The sequence below is a fragment of the Haplochromis burtoni genome, unplaced genomic scaffold, assembly GCF_018398535.1.
Source record: "Haplochromis burtoni strain Fernald_Lab_line unplaced genomic scaffold, NCSU_Asbu1 Contig_72, whole genome shotgun sequence".
In the NCBI taxonomy this organism is placed as follows: domain Eukaryota; kingdom Metazoa; phylum Chordata; class Actinopteri; order Cichliformes; family Cichlidae; genus Haplochromis; species Haplochromis burtoni.
Genome location: NW_024582433.1, coordinates 530,512 through 548,763, shown reverse-complemented (window position 1 = coordinate 548,763; position 18,252 = coordinate 530,512). Strand labels below are relative to the sequence as shown.

General features: G+C 39.4%; 1 protein-coding gene across 3 annotated transcripts in view; it reads right to left on the bottom strand.

Moving 5' to 3' along the window:
- Positions 1–6: 6 nt before the first annotated feature.
- Positions 7–18,252, bottom strand: part of LOC102305858 (E3 ubiquitin-protein ligase UHRF2) — a 40,356-nt gene continuing 22,110 nt past the window's right edge. For 2 of the 3 annotated variants that reach the window (XM_005941545.2, XM_005941548.3), the window contains 13 exons: positions 14,005–14,223; positions 13,725–13,834; positions 12,149–12,335; positions 9,957–10,080; positions 5,898–6,005; positions 5,676–5,780; positions 5,471–5,577; positions 5,056–5,218; positions 4,612–4,749; positions 4,267–4,504; positions 3,703–3,854; positions 3,332–3,430; positions 7–2,501 (listed from right to left, as the gene is read on the bottom strand). In XM_005941545.2, coding sequence (XP_005941607.1) covers positions 2,355–2,501; positions 3,332–3,430; positions 3,703–3,854; positions 4,267–4,504; positions 4,612–4,749; positions 5,056–5,218; positions 5,471–5,577; positions 5,676–5,780; positions 5,898–6,005; positions 9,957–10,080; positions 12,149–12,335; positions 13,725–13,834; positions 14,005–14,223 — 1,897 coding nt within the window. In that variant the 3' untranslated portion in view covers positions 7–2,354. The remainder of the gene's footprint in view (positions 2,502–3,331; positions 3,431–3,702; positions 3,855–4,266; positions 4,505–4,611; positions 4,750–5,055; positions 5,219–5,470; positions 5,578–5,675; positions 5,781–5,897; positions 6,006–9,956; positions 10,081–12,148; positions 12,336–13,724; positions 13,835–14,004; positions 14,224–18,252) is intronic. The other variant, XM_005941546.2, reaches the window with a different exon arrangement.

Here is an 18,252-nt window from a genome sequence, read left to right as displayed (position 1 = left end):
CAAGGGGGAGGGGGTCAGGCAAGAAGACAGCGTTCACCTCTGATCTGAATGTCAGCAGAGTTTTAAAAAAAGAAAAAAGAAAAAAGCTGAGGCTGCCCTCGTCTCAGCTTTACGCAAAACACGTCTGTGCCTCGAAGGCCTTTGCACCTTAAGGGCTACATTTTTCCCACAAAGCCGACTCGGATGCACGAACCGAACGTCAGCGCTCCAGGTGACCTCTGTCCGAGACTGCGCCGCTGCCGCTCTCCGTGAGGCGTTTGTTAAAGCTGCTATCAGACCTGCCAACCCTGGACATTTTAAAAGTACCATATCAGCACTGGAAAGAGGTGCGAATCTGCCTCCTGCGCTCACAATTAAAGCAACACCTTTTTAAAGTATGATACTGTCAGAGGGCACAGAGGCTTCTGAATTCAATGTCAACAAAATATCTGATGAAAGGCAACAGCAGAAAAAAATAACACAAGGTAAGTGCACATGGGGGTGAGGATGTGCTGTTTTTGGGTCCAACAGGTGATGACAGGACTGTTACCACGTGTTACTATGCAGCCAAACATACAAATAAAGAACAAGAAGTTCAATAACAATTGGGGATTAATGTGATTTATGGTCAAACATTGAAAGAAAGAAAAAAACCCAAACAACTTATAAGTAAGAATATTTTTGAGTGTCAGTAGTATCCTGGACTAGGTATTGTTATAGTGTCTCAAACTCAAAGAAGCTAATGATTTATGCAGTGCACTCCAAGTGCTTTTAGTAGTCTAGTTTAACATCAGGGATGGGTCGCTAAATATATATAAAAAAAAAAAATCTTTTTTTTTTTTTAATTTAAAAAAAGCATTTTAAAAAAGTAGTTTTCCAAAATAGAGGAGAATAACATCATGCTGGACACCTCCAGAGCTCTCCACCGACCATTAACTAACAGGTAGAACAGCAGCAGATGAACAATAAAGACCAGCCAGCTTTATGTGAAGGCCTTCTTGAGTGCAGGGACACCAGTCACTGAAACAGAAGTGCATCTAAAAACTCTTTAGTCTTTTATTCCTGTTACATCAAAGCATTCGTTGAAAAACACCAGAACATATGGACCTGACATACCAGGACAGTTTTGTCGATGTCATCTGACTTAATAAGTACAACCGTGAACCAGAACTATATTTATAATCCTCCGTCTGTGACGTTTAACACATTTCTGACACTGCTGGACTTTTTGGTGCTTCTGAAGAAGTTTCAACAGTGTGTTTGTTCTATCTCGTGTTCAGGCACAAATCACCAGCAGAGGTTACTTTTTAAAAGCAGACTCCTGCAATCTTTGCCCATAATCGGCCCTGTGGTCTTGTGTCTTTATTAAAGCAAATGGCTTTTCTGACTCCACGTAAAACGTAAAGAGGGGACTCACTGGTGCGTCTCATCAGTATGTAAAATTTGCAGCTTTGTTGGAACCATAAATTTTCCAGCACTCTAAACAAACTGGATGCAGTTGCCAATTTGTGTTCCCTGCCAATACAAGGAAAGTTACCCCTGGTGAGACATCTGCTATTCCCGTTAGCTCAAGGCAAAGCAATGGCATTATTCCAAGTGACTTGAGGAGCAGGATGTTAGCACTTGCTCCTGATTAACCTACAAAACAAGCCTGCTCCACATGTCGGTAATAAAGTGCTTCATGGGAATAAGACATAGTGTGCTTCATTATAAATGCACGTTAACAACAGATCAACTCTGTGGGCACCCTCTCAGTCAAACGACCTACTCACCTCCGCCGCCTCCTAGCACCGGCCACTTTTTATTAGCCAGCTCAGAAACGGCTCCGATTGGCTCAGTGCTTTGGTGTAAAGCTGCATGCATGGTACACAAAATGCAAACAGGGTGGCAGGAAACTAAACTCTTAACTGCTGAGCTTGTGATGTTGCCGGGGGAGAATTTGCACTCTGACGGCATAACGCAATTAATTGAACCGGTGGACAACACGGTGGAAAGGGAAAAACTGTTGAGATGGCTAGTGTGAGCGTGAGTTTGGGGACTCTTTTTTTTTTTTTTTTTTTTTTGTGCATTGGTTTTCGTGTGCGTTCGTGTGGCAGGAAGTTTTAAAAAATGTCCTCGGTCGATTTTTCAGGCTGGTGATGCTGATGGAGACAGTCCAAGTTCAACAGATGAGGTCAGTCCCTACTGAGGTTGTTTGTGTATGAATGATTGTATACATAAATGGCTGTATATGCAATATACATTAGCCCGTGGGTAAGTACATTATGAGTGTGCAATGCATTTTAAAGTGGAGCTCTAGGTACTTGACAGTATACGAGGGTGCACAGAATGGGTGCTTATGTGCGTGTATCCTACTTATAAACGTGATTTCGACCTCATCGGCCCTTGCTGTAGCCGGGAAAGAACTGGTCGAGCAGCATCTGAAGCGTCTTGTTTTGGGTCATAACGTAGTCCTTGCCCAAGTCGTGGCGGCAGGCGGGGCAGGTGTACACCTTTGCCCGAAACGACCGTTGGAGACAGGTCTGTGAAGAGAAGGGTGAACGTTACTGTAATACATGAAGACTGTGTGTTTGTTCTCCCCCTACACAATCAGGAGCTGACTAAGCAAACTTAGTACACATGTACACCGGAGCCCCTGAAGGTTCTCATCCTCATCATATATTCTGATGTGATCATGTTGCCAAGCAACCACAGAGCAACAGGCTTAAATAAACTGTTTTTTAAAATTATGCACCTATAACACTGCATCAAACATTTTTATTTCTCAAAAATAAAATCTAATTTATATTCGCAAGACTTCAATTGTGCGTGACATATTATGCTGTCAAGTTGCCTGGCAACCACCTAACAACAGGCTAAAACTAACTTTTTTTTTTTTTGCTTTCACACACCCTAAAACACCATATAATGGGCATCACAAAAAAAAACTGAAACAAAATGTGAAAAAAACCAAACCTTTTTAACAAAGTAATAAACTAGATTCTTGAAAAATATTAAAAGTAATATGTGATTTTGTGAATGTGGACAAAAAACTAAAATATACAATATAAAATACAGGTAACATTTTCTTATTTTAAGTATTTGTTTAATACTTGAAGTCCGATGAAGCTTTGATCAACATGTTTATACCTGTACTGACGTACTTGCTAAAATCATTCCCTCTGGCATAATACTTAAAAAGATTAAAACACTGAGACTTAAACAAACTAAACATTTCAAACAATAAAAAGCTAAACTGAAACAAGAACACCTAATGTGGAAACCTGGTGAAACAAAAAGTCAAAATGAAATAATAATCAACAAACAATAACCGCAGCATGTCCACATAATAGTTAGAAAAAAAATCCTATACCTTGCAAACATTGTGTGAGCAGACGGTGGTGATGGGCTGGAAGGCCAACTCCTGGCAGCACACACACATGAAGATCTGCTCCATCTTGCGAAGGAAATTCTTCAAAAAGAAACGTCAAAGGAATGAAGGTGGGAAAGAAACAAACACACTAAAGTTGTAGCAATTTTGAATTATGGCGATGTTGCTGCCTTTTTAACCTGCTTTACTTATAAAGCAACAGCAACAGACAGGCTGTAAATCTCAGTCAGTAAATCTTCTTACATCGAGAAGATTTATTATTTAGAGCACATGGAGCGAGTTGCTGTGAGATACTTAACATTTTTTATAAACATAAACCAGAGATGTGTATTGTGGTATACTAAATTTTATACCGGTCCCTCTTTAAGGTGCTCCATGGCTTCATCCCAGAGTTTCTTGTTGGCTGTGTCCTCTTGGATCAACTGCTGCTGCTGCTCTGACAGCTGGAAGGTTTCCTCTATCTTCACCCGTTTAGAAGGAGGCTCTTCCACCGGTTTTGACTCTGCTGAGAAAACAAACTAAGACTTCAGAAACAGAAACTATCCTTGAGACCTAAAAAAAACAAAATATAAACTAAAAACTTTTTTATTTTATATTTTTTTATTTTATTTAATATATATATATATAATATATATATATAAAATATATATAATATAGTATAATATATATATATATATATATATATATATTATATATAATATATATATATAAATATATATATATATATATACTATATATATATATTATATTTATTTACAGTGGTGTATGGCTAGGTAAAAAAAATATCCTAGTGGAGTTTGTGCTTTTCAATATTCATTTCCCCATCTTCAAAACAGTTTCAGTGATCACACTGGTCTCACCTGTCCTCGTCTCACAATACCTTGTCTGACCTGCTTTGAGCTTCTAAAAGCACCCACCACTATCTCTTGTTGTCTTCTGCACTCCATTACTTTGTGGAGACTCCTCTTCCACATTGGCCACTGGATGCTCGTCCTCCTCCTCCTTGTCATCGTTCTCCTCTTTCTCCTTAATCTTGCGTTGCCTCCGTGGCCGCCCCCTCCCGGGATAGTGCTTACTGCGGCCGCCCCGACCGGGTCGAGCACAAGCCTCCTTCTTTGATTTGTTGGCCATGGCCGCCAAGTAGCCTGGGGGGTACTGCAGACGCACAAGGAGAGACAAAGAAGATTGAACCTAATTTTGAAAAGTAGAAATGAAGTGCACCAACAAAGGCACACGTGCCTGATTTAAGAGACATATCTAACCTGAACAGCAAGGCCCAGTTTCTTGATCCTCTCCACACCTTCAGGGGTCCAAGGCGCTGGCTCCTGATCATCTCGTCTCAGCAGGTACCTCCACACCAAGTAACCACACTTCCCGATCTCTGGCCAGTACTTTACCACCTACGAGCCGCCATCAACCACAGCAAATTTCATTCAAAAAAAAAAGTGAACTGAAGTTTTGAAGCAGCTCTGACTTAAGACTGGTGACAAACGGTTTCTAAGACAGAAGAAGATGAAGATTTAGAAGCGCAGTGTTAGTTATAGAAACACGGCTGTAATAGGATCCCATATAGCTTGAAAGGCAGCTTTTAAAACTTCAATCATTCTGTAAGTTTGTACACAACCTGCACTCTATATCGACACTATTTTATGCAGTGCTGCTTGCAGTAAGCAGATGTATTTCTGGTGGACAAGATTTGGCGATACCTTGTAAATGCCATCGTAGCGGTTTCCTTCTTCGGGAGCATACTTGCTAATGCGGCGACCTTTGGAGCTGCGGACCACTCGTACAGGTTTTCCTGCTCGCCAGTTCCTGGACTCTGCTCCGTCTTTGTCATTCAGAGGTGCATCGCAGTTTAAGGCCAGTGCCCTGAAGGGGTCGGGCAAAACAGAATTATCTTTATTACATGTGAGAATTACAAGAAATGATGGCTTAATGGTTGAGAAATCCTTATTTCAGTACAGAAATAAGGATTTATTTACTAATTAAAAATCGAGACAATGAATGTGAAGGCTATACTTCATGTTGTTATTTAAATCAAGAGATTAAAGCAAATAAACCTGAAGCGAGGCAGCTTTCATATTAAGAAGCATGGACATCAGAAACAACCAAGTGCCCCACCTGTTCATGTGAGTCAGCGTCTGGTCAAAAGAGTGCTCTCCGATCCGTTTGTTTCCTGAGAGGTCACGACCCCCACTGCCCGTGTAGGTGAACTCGTCTCCCCGGTCCTAACACAGATCACAGTGACCATAACATCACGAACAGCAGGCAAACGTGCAAGATTCACAATAAACTAGCACGGGGAGAGAAACATTATAGGACCCACCACTTCATCTTCAAAGCCTCCAGCCAGCACCAGCGAATAGGAGCCATCGTTACTGCGCCCGTGGATGCCGCCGACATGTGGCCTGTGAACCCCTGCCTCGCTCACCTGAGGGGGATACACGGAAGGAGAAACAGAAGTGCAGAGTGAGGCATGATTTTCTTTAAATGTTCAAAATATATCTGATTATCATGCAATGTTAAAAAAACAATAACGCCAGCTAACCTGAACTCTAAACTTCCAAGTGGTACCAACAGGAACACCAGGAATGGGTCCATAGTGGTTTGAAGGAACAATAGTGCATTCTTTAGTACGCCCCACACAGGCCATACCCTGCAATTATATGAAGAAAGAACAAAGATGTGCACAAAAAAAAAATACCAAAATGAGCACAAATGCCTTTATATTGCATTCGTTTAGCACAGCGGTCATGCAAATATCAAATGTACAGTAGCTTAATCAGCAGTTATATTTTAACAGCGATCAGCATCCCATTTAGGTGGCATATACGGTTCTTGAAAGTCAGAATGCAAGACAGCTTTTGCGAGGAAAAGCGTTTTATTTTAAGGGTTCTAAAATCGTGTTAATAAGAAAAGTCAAGTATAAATGCTGCATGACTCAGGGCGCATAAATGTGCCCAAACACACAAGCCAGGCTGTTTTCAATTAGTCCACCGAGAAAGGGAGCATTCTGGTAAAGAAAGGAGTTATTTTCCACTGGCAGTTCCAGGAAAGTGGCTAAGTCATGCTTAATGGCATTGTTCACATTACACACACCGCAGAGCAGAGCGTCAGAGAGACAGCAAGGCCAGGATGGAAACAGGCCATGAGAAGAATCTGAAGGGATTTTGAGGAAAATATTTAACAGCATGCTTAGATCAGATTCAAATTAAATAAGCAACTAAGTGAGCGGGAGAAGTCTCCCTGTCTCATTTTCTGTTTCCGCAGATACAAGGATGCAGTTGTTGCTTTGCCAAGTAGGAAGTTTAAATGCGACCTTCTAACGCCTTGAAAAAGTGAATGGAGCAAGTTCACACTCATTATAATAATCAAAACCCTTCATAATCAATAACACATCAATAGGCGATAGTCTAGCCTGTGATGAGAAAATGATGTCTGCTGACACTTCGTTCACTTTTTTTTTTTTGACCTCTCATTTACACAATGGTGCCATTTTTTTCTGTTCTGTTTTAAATTAAATTGTGAAGCAAAGCGGTGTGATTTGGAAAATAAATCTATAGCACAGAGCATCACTGCTAACTTTTTGTCCTTCACTTGAGCCGCAGCTACCAAACGCTGCTCAGAATATATAATTACATATTCTACTCATACATATTTATATATCCACAGCACTTAACAAATTTATTAGACCTTCCCATAGTGTAAGGTTTGTGCCACAGCTGCCCTAAATTTAACAGTACTGGTAATTACCAAAAAAAATTTCTTTTTTAATGTTTCTGTAATGGTTAATGCACCAGAATGTGCAAACCTTTTAATCAAAATGCTAGTTTTAGCTGACATATGATAAATTAATATATTTTAGATATTATATATGTAGTTCTGGTTGCATATACAAATTTACTGCATAAAAAAAAAAGCAAAAATATAGTAAAGCAGATTATTATTTTCTGACTATGAAGCCAAATTTGTGCATATATACTAATGTGCAAGTTAACTATATACAACTCAACTGGCCATATTGTAAAAAAAAAGAAAAAAAATGGCAAATTTCAGTCAAATTCATAATTTCATCCTTCACTTTATTTATTGAAGTGTTTTGTGAATCAACACCTTTGACAAAGTGGCATTATAAACCAGGACATTAAGGCATCTAAAAATACTAATAATTGACTAATAACAACTGACTAATAGGCAAATATTAAAAAAAAGACAAAAACATGAACAAATGTCGCTGATATATGCAGTGCACCAAACTGCAGTGACTCATCAGACCAGCCAAACAACAGCTAGCGTTAGCTCAGAGCGCCGGTAAATCACAGAGTGTGGAGGAGCAGCGGCAAAAAACAAACAGATCGTTGATTAGGATTGAGGATTAAACGTTCAACAGTTTGCCGTCTGTAAGGTAACCACAGCGTATCTGCACCTGTGCTCAGTCACACCAGAGTAGAAATAAGACCTCCTTGCCACTACTAAAAAGTCAGTGTCTGCTCTGTGATTGGATTGAATTTCTATTCTGTTGGATTGACTAAAATCACTCTCACACAGATCTGCGAAGGTTTACAAGTAATTGTCATTTCTACACAAAGACAGACTGCCAACACACAGTCTGAGAGAGTCTCAGATTGTAAATAATGAATGTGAATTTCTGGTTAATGCACAGTTCTGTGTATGTTGACAGTAACAGACTTGAAATTTTCACCAGTTTCTCTCAGTTACTAATCACATTACCACAAACAGATTGCGTGCAATTTAACCCCATTCAAAATTGCCTGACACCATGTTATTGTCGTTTCATTGCTGCTTTGCACCGAAGTTGCTTTGAAGACGGTAGCTGACCGTCCGTGAGTGGTGGCAGACCCGGTCCCCATCTTTGAAGAGTGTGACTATTGTTGCATCAGTGACTCACTCCAACTCAGCGGGTTTGGTGTGGAATGCGAGTCTTTTGGTGTACGAGAGGAGTAACCACAGTAGCATAAAAATTATTGCCTTTAGCAGCAGTAACCTTTATTTTCTCAGCTGTAAAGTGTGTAACCACGCTGCAGTGTAGTTGTTGCTAATAGTGAAAAGGCTGTGATAAACTTTCAAGTGAAACCAATCATGTCTGTTTAGACCGCTTGGCCATTTACAGCATTATCATCTGCCCGTTTTTGACATGACAATAAATTTTAAATTCAATATTAGAGACAAAAATCAGTATATTGTGACTGAAAGACTGAATTTATAAAGTCACTTTGGGATGGCGGTATAAAGCTTAATAAATGCTTAACTTATAATACATTATATCTACTGCTTATTAAAAGGCTACTTTTGGCTGCTCCCTTTTATCCCAAGGGGTCTCCCCCAGCAGATGGATCTGCATGTTTGATTTGGCACAGGTTTTACACCGGATGTTCTTCCCGATGAAATGCTCCCATTTATCCGGGCGTAGGAACAGCACTGTGTAAGCTAGCTTGTGAGCCCCACTGAGGCTATGTGTGTGTCTCAAACCAGGAATCTTTGGTGTGTAAGGTGATTGTGTTAACCACAACACCATGGAGCCACATGTATGAGACGTTCAATAAAGCCTTATAAATGGAGTATGTCTGTTACGTGAAAACTTAATTTGAAACAAGCTACTTTGTCTCTGATCAAACATAATGCAACATACACAACAGACAATAACTGACAGCAAACATGTAAAAAGTAAACTGAAGAAAAGGCAGCTTGGATTACGTGAATGAAATACAACGATGTTTGCTTGCATGGCCTTAGCTTTCTTCTTATAGCAGTTTGTCGTAAGGTCATTGAGTAAACTGAAACGGTGTGAAGAAAAAAAAACAATTGTGTCTCACTAAAACAAAAATAAAAGCTTCACCTTCAAAACATGAAAACTACTGCACAAAACTACGTAAAACAACGTAAAACTATACTGTAAATATATTTAATTTTAGTCTGGAGCACCGCAGACCTCATGGCCTGTCTAGTGAGACTTTCATGCACATGCTTACAGAAACTCAGAGTGTCTAAAGTGTTTTGCTTTGTTAATTTCTTCTATCTCACTTATGACAAAGATCACAGATATTATAATAATGAATAAAAAATTTAAGCTAACACCGAAGCTACTAAACTAAAACTAATTTTTTTTCAGACTTCAAAGACTAAACAAACTATCAAACTCACAACAGAAATTAACTGTAAGGAAACAAACATTAAAGTAAAGTAAGTCATGTTAAAACATTATGAACATTTCTATGTAAATATACTGTTTCCATTATAAAATGTACTACACTGGAAGCATAAATGTTCACTGTTAGTTCCTTCAGTGATCTGGTTATTCAGGTTTTGAGATGTATAACGCCTCTTCTGTCTCTCATAGCCAATATGATGGAGTGAAGCACTTTTTAGTGTTTTGATAATAAAACAGAGAAAAGCCCTTCGAGAAAAAAAAAAAAAAACCCTGCTTTGTTATTGTTTTATTTGTATTTGTCTACATGGCCTTTGCTTCTTCAGGACAATATGAGCTCTTCCCTCCAGCTTTCTATTGAAATTCACTTTCATTCTTACAGAGCAGCTGTCAGTCCACCTGTATGCTGTATGTGTGCCTTAGGGTGCCCTTGGGTCTCACCTTTCCCCAGTCTCTTTGACTCTCGGTGGTTGCAGAAGGCATTTTGGCTTTCTTCTTGCTGGCTTTAAGCTTCTCGCCTGCCTTGACAACCTCACTGGTGTCATTCTTACAGGTTGGACAGTACCTGGCAAAATAAGAAGGAAACAATTTCCGTCAGTGCTTCCTAAAATTTTAGGCCAGCCTACAAATGCCTCTACTCTGGCTTTGTAAAATCAAAAAACTGCAGCAACAATGTTACAACTTAACATATATGGGATTTTTAAGACTGATAGCAACACCAATATTTGGGGATTTTAAAATTGTGATATATCCGCCGATATTTTTGTCTTTCAGACACGCAAAACTTAATTAGATTTTCATAACATTTGTCATTGATATTATTTTATTATATATATATGTGTGGTTTACACATTCACGTTCTGCCCAACTCTGCTTTGATCACCTTCAACAAGTGTTGCCAACATGGAAACTGTGCCCTCTGATGAGGAAAGTATGCATCATCAACACTTACAACACAGTTAAAGAATATCTGTCCCGCCTCTTCTTTACTTATAAAATTATAATTGATCAGCTGCTGTAAATATTAATACCAATATATCCACAAATAGCTACTATTGGCTGATTATCTGACTTAAAACAAGGTGTTTTTTTTGTTTGTTTTTTTTAAATGTACTGTTAGTATTTCTTCCTCCTACAGAAAAAATAAAAACAACATACTTTCTGTTTTCTAATTATAAGAAAATGTCTGGATAATGAGCTGCCAGCACTTAATTTCTCAAAGTGTGAGCCCAAGAAGCAGTACTAATGGGTTTCTTTGATTTACAACAGCAGCACTGCTTTGTAATGTAGAGAAGAAAAAAAACAGACATAAGTAGTTCGTGATATGCGAACAAAATTTCCTTGAACAGTTTTACACTAAAAGAAAAAGCAACAATATTGGGGTGGGCTTTTTTAGGACTTTAATCCCATAGATTTAGTGGCCCAGCCAATTTAAGATCAAATTAGCCTTTATGCTCCCCGGGATCTAAAATGAGAGAGAGAGCCCTGAATTATATGAACAGAATTTGACAGTCATGTAAAATTTAAAAAAAAAAAAAAAAAAAAAAAAAAGGTGCTAATAATGAAAGAAAATTCTGATTTTTTTTGTTTTGTTGTGTTTTTAAACAATGGGTCCACACACACAAAAAAAGGGGACATTTTCTGTTATTTAACACAAAGTTCATGTTTCATAACTACAGGACGGTCAATAAGCAATGGTTACCAGATCTTTTTCCAGTTATAAAATTATTTACATATTTTATTTCTTACAATTTAAGCACAAGAGTCGTACTGACATTTCTTTCATTAACTAAAGCAGCATTTCTTTATCATGTATAAAAACAGATATATTGTTGAAATTGCACTTTTCTTTCTTATATTGTGGTATCTCAGGGATCTGATCTAATCACTGATCTGACCTACAAACATCCAAGTGAACTGTATGTGGCCCATAATGGAAAATGCGTTTGACATCCCTGAGCTACAAGTTTTTTTAGGTTTAGGAAACATAACGTAAAAGAATGAAATTTTTGTGGACATTACGAAAATGCATCAAAAAGTTAAAAACGATAGATGAAGGGGTCTTGTTTTATTGTCGTTTACTTATAAAAAGAACAACAGAAAAGCAGGCCGAGCTGTTCTCAAAGCATGCCTTACCAGAGCTCTTTGTAAATCTTAATTATTAAGAATTTCCATGATTTAATCTTTCTTAAGCTTTTTTCTAAATTCCCACACTGACAAAAAATTAAAAATGTTTATTTTCAAAGCCATTAGTATTATCTTCTCTCCGCACCAGATACAATCAGTACCTGAACTGTTTTTCCAATAATCTCTCTGACTTCGTTGCAATACTGTGGGAGAAACAGACAGAACCCAGAACGCAAGATAATGAAGCTTTGCGCCGTTTTAGAAAATGATGCCAAGAAGGCGTGGAGATCTGTTTGGCAGAAAGTCTTTCAAAGATTAGATTAACTCCCACCTGTGAGCGCATGGTTTCATTACTATATATTGATTTTACCCTCAATCACCGCTTAATTACTACACTAATACATTTCAGCCCACATTTAAACAGCACTCATCAGCCTTTTTTCCTGGTTAAATGACTGCGAGGCTCAAAATCTCGCAGCAAAATGTCGAGTGGCGCTCTCTCTCACCAGTCCTCGTCATCTGGGATGGTGGCCAGCGGTGGGTTGAGGCAGTAGATGTGGAACGCCATGTTGCACTCATCACACAGCAGCTGCATGTGAGCGTCCTGCTTCCCCCCGCACACGCAGCAGGAGCAGAAACGGCACTCTGCGTCAGGGTCGGCCTTGCAGTGCTTACACTCCGGACCACTCTTTCCTGCAGCATTCATAAATGCAAACACATGTATGAACAGAATGATAATATCATGGTATTCCTGCGCTACATAACGACAAAGGATTGGCAGGCGTAGGTTTTGTAGGAGCACTGCAAGGGGACATGTTAAGCATGAGACACATGATTTTCTGCATTATGGTTATTAGGGCAACTTATTCCCAATTATTTAATATTACAAATGCTAGGTCAATCCACACACAGACATAATTTACTCTTCAGTCTTAAGTTGTCAGACTTCATTTTGTTCAAGTAACCGATCTATAATGTGTATTTGTCACATGTTCAAATCAATAATACATTCATTTATTTTGAATAACAGCTATTAGTGTTTCAGCTTGATATCTGCTCATTTCCCAAACGAGAATTTGTTTTCTGGGACGTTTTTTTATGCCAACTGTGCTATTGAAGCAGACTGAAAACAAGAAGGATGGGCTGCACTGTTATAAGACGAGTTGGGCATCAATCACACAGTCAGCAACCACCTGGCAACCTCTGGTCGAAAAATATGTATGCATTCCTTGGCTGGCTGGTAAGCGTTTACTAACTGTCGGTGGGTGAAATCGGTCACAAAGAGGCTTCTGCACAGAGGCTGTCTGCAAACACTTGCTAACTGACCACTGTGCGTGAAACCTGAAAAAAAAAAGTGCAACAAACCAGGAACACAGAATGTTCCCTTTCAAGGTAAAAAATGGCTCATTACCACTGAAACCGAGTTCTAAAAGGCACAACTTTTACTTTGAGCTGTGTTGCACTCTTCAAAGTTTCACTACTGCTTACAGAGTAGTTGGCAAATGTCTGCAGACAAGTTGGCGCGTTCCAGACAAATTACAGGCAACCGTGGCAAACTGCTGGCAATCAAAGCGATGGCAAAGATGTTTTCATTGACATACTGTAATCTTCTTTGTGACCGATTTCACCTAACAACCACTTGCAACCAGTTGGGGGATACTCTTCCATGGTGACTGGTGGTTGCTAGGCAATCTCTAGACCTGAGGAAACTAGCAACAGCACATCTAAACTCAAAAAACAGTGGCTGACAACTTGGTTGGTTTTCAGGCTTTTTAGCAAAATAACAATAATTTAACATCAGTCTTCCTTTTTTTCTTCTGACTGACACCAATAACTGTTGGTGATACAATGGCTCTACAAACATTTTTCATATTGTGAGGAAAAAAACACAAAACATGTTGACTAAGAATAAAGACCCACTATAGAAAATGTTTTTATTTCTTCTTTTTTCTAACTAATTCCTCAGCTTTTTTTAATTTGTTAACTTTGGGAAGAAATGTATGCCTTCTGAATACTGGTGCGCAAACTATTAACGGCAAGTTTGGTATTATTTTCAGTGCTCAGGATTGAGCTCGTTCATACGTTTAAACTGTCCGTCTGCAGCCGATAGTGCACGAGCTCCTGGTTTCTCCACTTGGTAGATTTCATCCAGAAAGTGAATTTTACAATCCCCAATCACATCTCCAGGACCCCTAAATGGAGAGCATGTGACATGGAAAGGGAAAAAAAAAAAAAGAGAGAGAGAGAGAGAAAAAAAAAAACAAGATTTGCCAAACTGATATTCTGATAAAGAAAATAAAACTAGCACTAATGCCTTCACACCTGAAAGCATCACCCTGAAACCTTGAAGGAAGATGCTCACCCGAGGAGGATATTGACTCTGAGCTCTTTATTAGTGCGGGAGGTTTGCTTGAGGGACACAATCTCTGCGTCGAACCAGAAGCCCCTTTCATCTGGTGTCTCCATGTTGTAGTTGACCATCACATGCATTCCCACCTCAAGCTGGTCCCACCGCAGCAGTGTCCTGGCACGTGGTCGCACATCCACCGGTCGCATTTCCACCACACCATTCTCTGGGTAGCTGAGGAGAGAAAGATTAAGAGCATGGAATCTTTGTAACAGTTATATAACCCAATTTGTCTCAATGCTGTATGTAAGCTACTACAAATACTGAATATAGTGCTTTTGAAGTGAGCAGTTAACGTACAACTACAATATAAACCCATAGGTTAAATTAAAATGGGAAACTTCTCTATACAAATAGAAAAGGTCTTCACTTGAAATCTTAAACTTAAAATCATCACAGTTGTGATGTACCTTTGAGAAAAACGTAGAATCCCCAGAGGAAAGAAAAGATGGAATATGCAGCCATGTTTTTGGTACAAGCTGATGGACAAGCACTCCAAGTATTTCAAAGCACAATGGGTTAAGTCACAGACTGCTCCACTGATAACAAATAAAACTATTCCTATGAAAGAACGCGCAGATCTAAAGTCTACATGAGCCTCCGAATACTGAAAGTCAAATACAGATAATACTGCACAATTCACATTCTTTTTTGTTGCAGAAAATCTTAATTCTACTTTTTTCTTTACATGTGAATTTAACCGTCTTTGTGTCCAGGGAGAAAATACAGTAGTCACAAATTGTGCAGTTTTTGTAATTTATGATGTCCTTGTGACACCACAGGTCTACTAATTTAAAATCAAGTCTATTCATATATTGTAGCTTTTCAGAGAAACATTTCTATAGGAGACATTTGCCCACAACATCTTTCTGACTGGTGATTTGAGAGAAGGATCATAATAGATTCTTACCACCATGATCTCGTGGCACATCTGCACAGAAAATCAATTCAATTCAGCAACCTTGGAACTGCAATTGGAATAACCTCTTACAACTTAACAACTGGACTGTTTTATTTCCAAGAGCTCATGTGTGACTGACAAATTATACATTATACTTTTCAGATATTTTCAGAAGACCTCCACTTGACGTGTTGTTTTCAGAAAAGAAAATGTCCATTACTCTCTACAGCAGCTTTATTATATTCTCTGGGCTCATTTAACCAAGTCATACACTTAACAAAACAAGAAAACTAGTGTGGTTGGACTGAGCTTTAGTCATCTATCAACACAGCACAGTTTCTGGGAAGCACTCCACCTTTTGCTATAGTCAGCAACAGCAGACAAAAGCAAAATTCATAGTTATGGCAGGATTAGGCTAAATAAAACAGAATCCATCAGAATCAGAATACTTTATTAAACTACATTTATTTTACCAAGCAATATAAACACTTTCTCGCATCTAAAACACGTCCAATAGATCCTCGCAAGACACTGACCTTTTCAAGCCAACTGTGGTTGGGCTACAAGCGCAAAGCTGGAAATTTGGCAAAAAAAGGTTTGCTCATTATCACGATTCTGAGGAGAATCCAGCTACCTCACAAGGTGATAAACATCTACCAAAATTCTTAAACCCGTCTTTGTGTTAGTTCCAGGTACGAGAAGATTCCAGGACCACATTTTTGGAATAGACACAAGCACACACGGATTCATGACATGGAATAGACTGGCATTTATATAGCACTTTTCTTTTGCTACTCACCACTCAAAGCACTTTGCAGATTTTACCCTTTGACATACTCTCATCAGCCACTTCATTAGATAAATCTCAGTTGTGCTGGATTAGAACTGCTTTTGCCTTCAGAACTGTTTTAATTCTTCATGGCACAGTTTCAACAAGCGGCTGGAAACATTCCTCAGAGATTTTGGTCCGTATTGACATGATAGCGTCACACAGATGCTGCAGATTTGTTAGCCACATTCATGGTATGAATGTGGAGCTAAGTGTTACCAGCAACATCTGCCATCTCGGGTGTGTGTCCCTCTGCATTACCTCCCTTAATTTACCTTATTGCTGCAGTTACCGCTTTTACTTTAGTTGAAATAGTGTCTCTCCTGTTGATTCAAAGTCAACGACTAGCCTGTTCTGCAGTGCTAGTCAGAGCTTTAAGAACTTGCCACTGAGCTTGCCTTGAATGCCCATGTCCGTCAGGACTGTGATGGTTGACTTCCCTGCAATATTTTATGCAGCCAACTTCAACTGTAAACTCATTGTCATGATCAATAAACCAGTTTAAAATGATGTGAATTTTATGACATGGCGCGCTATATTGGTGGAGGATGACGGATATACTGTGGTCATAAAGGGATGGTCAGCATTGATACTGCTGAAGGCTGTGGTGCCTCAACCACAACCAATCCAAGTTAGTACAAAGGTGTAGGAGGATGATGTTGGGCGAGAAGGCCTGGCTCGTAATCTCCGCTCTAATTCATCCCAAAGGTCTTCTATCGCGTTGAGTTCAGGACCCTGTGCAGGCCAGTCAAGTTCTTCCACACAAAACTTACTCATCCATGTATTTTGGACCTTGGTTTGTAAACTGGTATGCAGTCATGTTGGAACAGGAAGACACCATTCCCAAACTCTTGCCACAAAGTTGGGAGAATGAAATTGTCCAAAATTGCTCGGTATGCTGAAACATTGAGAGTTCCTGCTTCAAACGCCAACTCTTGAAAAAGAAACCTACACCATATTCCCCCTCCACCAAACTACACTTGTCTGAAATGCAGTCAGACAAGTACCGTTCACCTGGCAACTACCAAACCAAATCTGTCCATCAGCTAGCCAGCTGGAGAAGTGTGATACATCACTCTAGAGAGTGACAAATCAGCAGTCCAGTGGCGGCACACTTTAAACCACTGCATCTCATTTGGAGATGTAAGGTAATGCAAGTGCTCAGCCACTGAAACCATTCGATGAAGCTCTCTAAACACTACCCTTGAGCTAATAGACCCCGTGCACGAGAAAATGCTAACTTCCTGGTTTGAGACCGGATGTGGGGTTGTACATTTCCGGTAGCTTTACTTTGCGGTCAATCAGACCGAGAGCAGAAGAGCAGAAGGTGGAAACACTCACCACTGTTGTGTCATAAAAAAAAATCTAATGATCAATTTTGACGTTTAAAGAGTTTAGATTGATCAGTTGTTTACATCACTCAACACAAGCAGAACTGCATTACTGCATGCGGAAGACACATCGTCCACATTCAGAAGCACATCTCTGTATAGTAACTGGTCTTATGATTTAAACAGGCAAATGTTCAGCATTCAAACTACAGGTGAAGAATAGTCAAACTAGATGTTTCCCGTTATCTCGATATCAGCTAGTCAAGTGCAGACCCGCACAGCATGTTAACAAACCGTGAGAAAAAGCCACAGAAAAAATGAATGATTGCTGATAAGGGTTTCTATACATTAGTATTTACGAAGGGTATGTTGTGACTTACCTTCAAAATTACAGTGGTCCCTCGCTATAACGCGGTTCACCTTTCACCTCGCTTTTTCGCGGATTTTGTAGTGCAAGTTTGCATGCTTATTTTTACGTCACATTGTGCCCTGGTCCTGATCGCTGCAGACGATCTCCTCCCTGACGTCTCTCCTGTACAGTACGGAATCGCTGCATCGATGCTAGCAGTGTGACTCTGACAAGCAGTACTGTATGTCCATGATGTCCACGAAACGTTTTGCACCGTCAAAAAATAAAATTGGCTACTTGATTTCACCTATCGCTGGTTATTTTTAGAACATAACACCCGCGATAAACGAGGGACCACTGTTTACAGATACTGAGAACTATAACATTTGAATCCCTTTTCTCCTTTGCTCTGAGGCGGGGGAAAAATATCGAAAAGTCGATGAACATCATTTACAGATATATTGGGTAAATGCCCAAGACATCTATAGAAATGTAAATCGCCGCTTGATTCATTCATTTGCTTAACTTGTTTTGGACCGTAAACAAGGCGCGAATAGGACACCGGAAACAAAGCTCCCCACAGGAGTTCCCGCACCGGAAGTAGCATATGCTAACGTGCACATAGTCCCAGTGTATGTTTATTTTGATCTCAAGCAATTTGCCTTGATCATACCTACATTCACTAATTTGCTGCCAGATTTGCCCTGAACATGTGTACTAATGAAGTGGCCAGTTAATACGTTCTGTATTTTTCAATGAACGGGTATATTTTTATACATAAAGAGCACCGGAT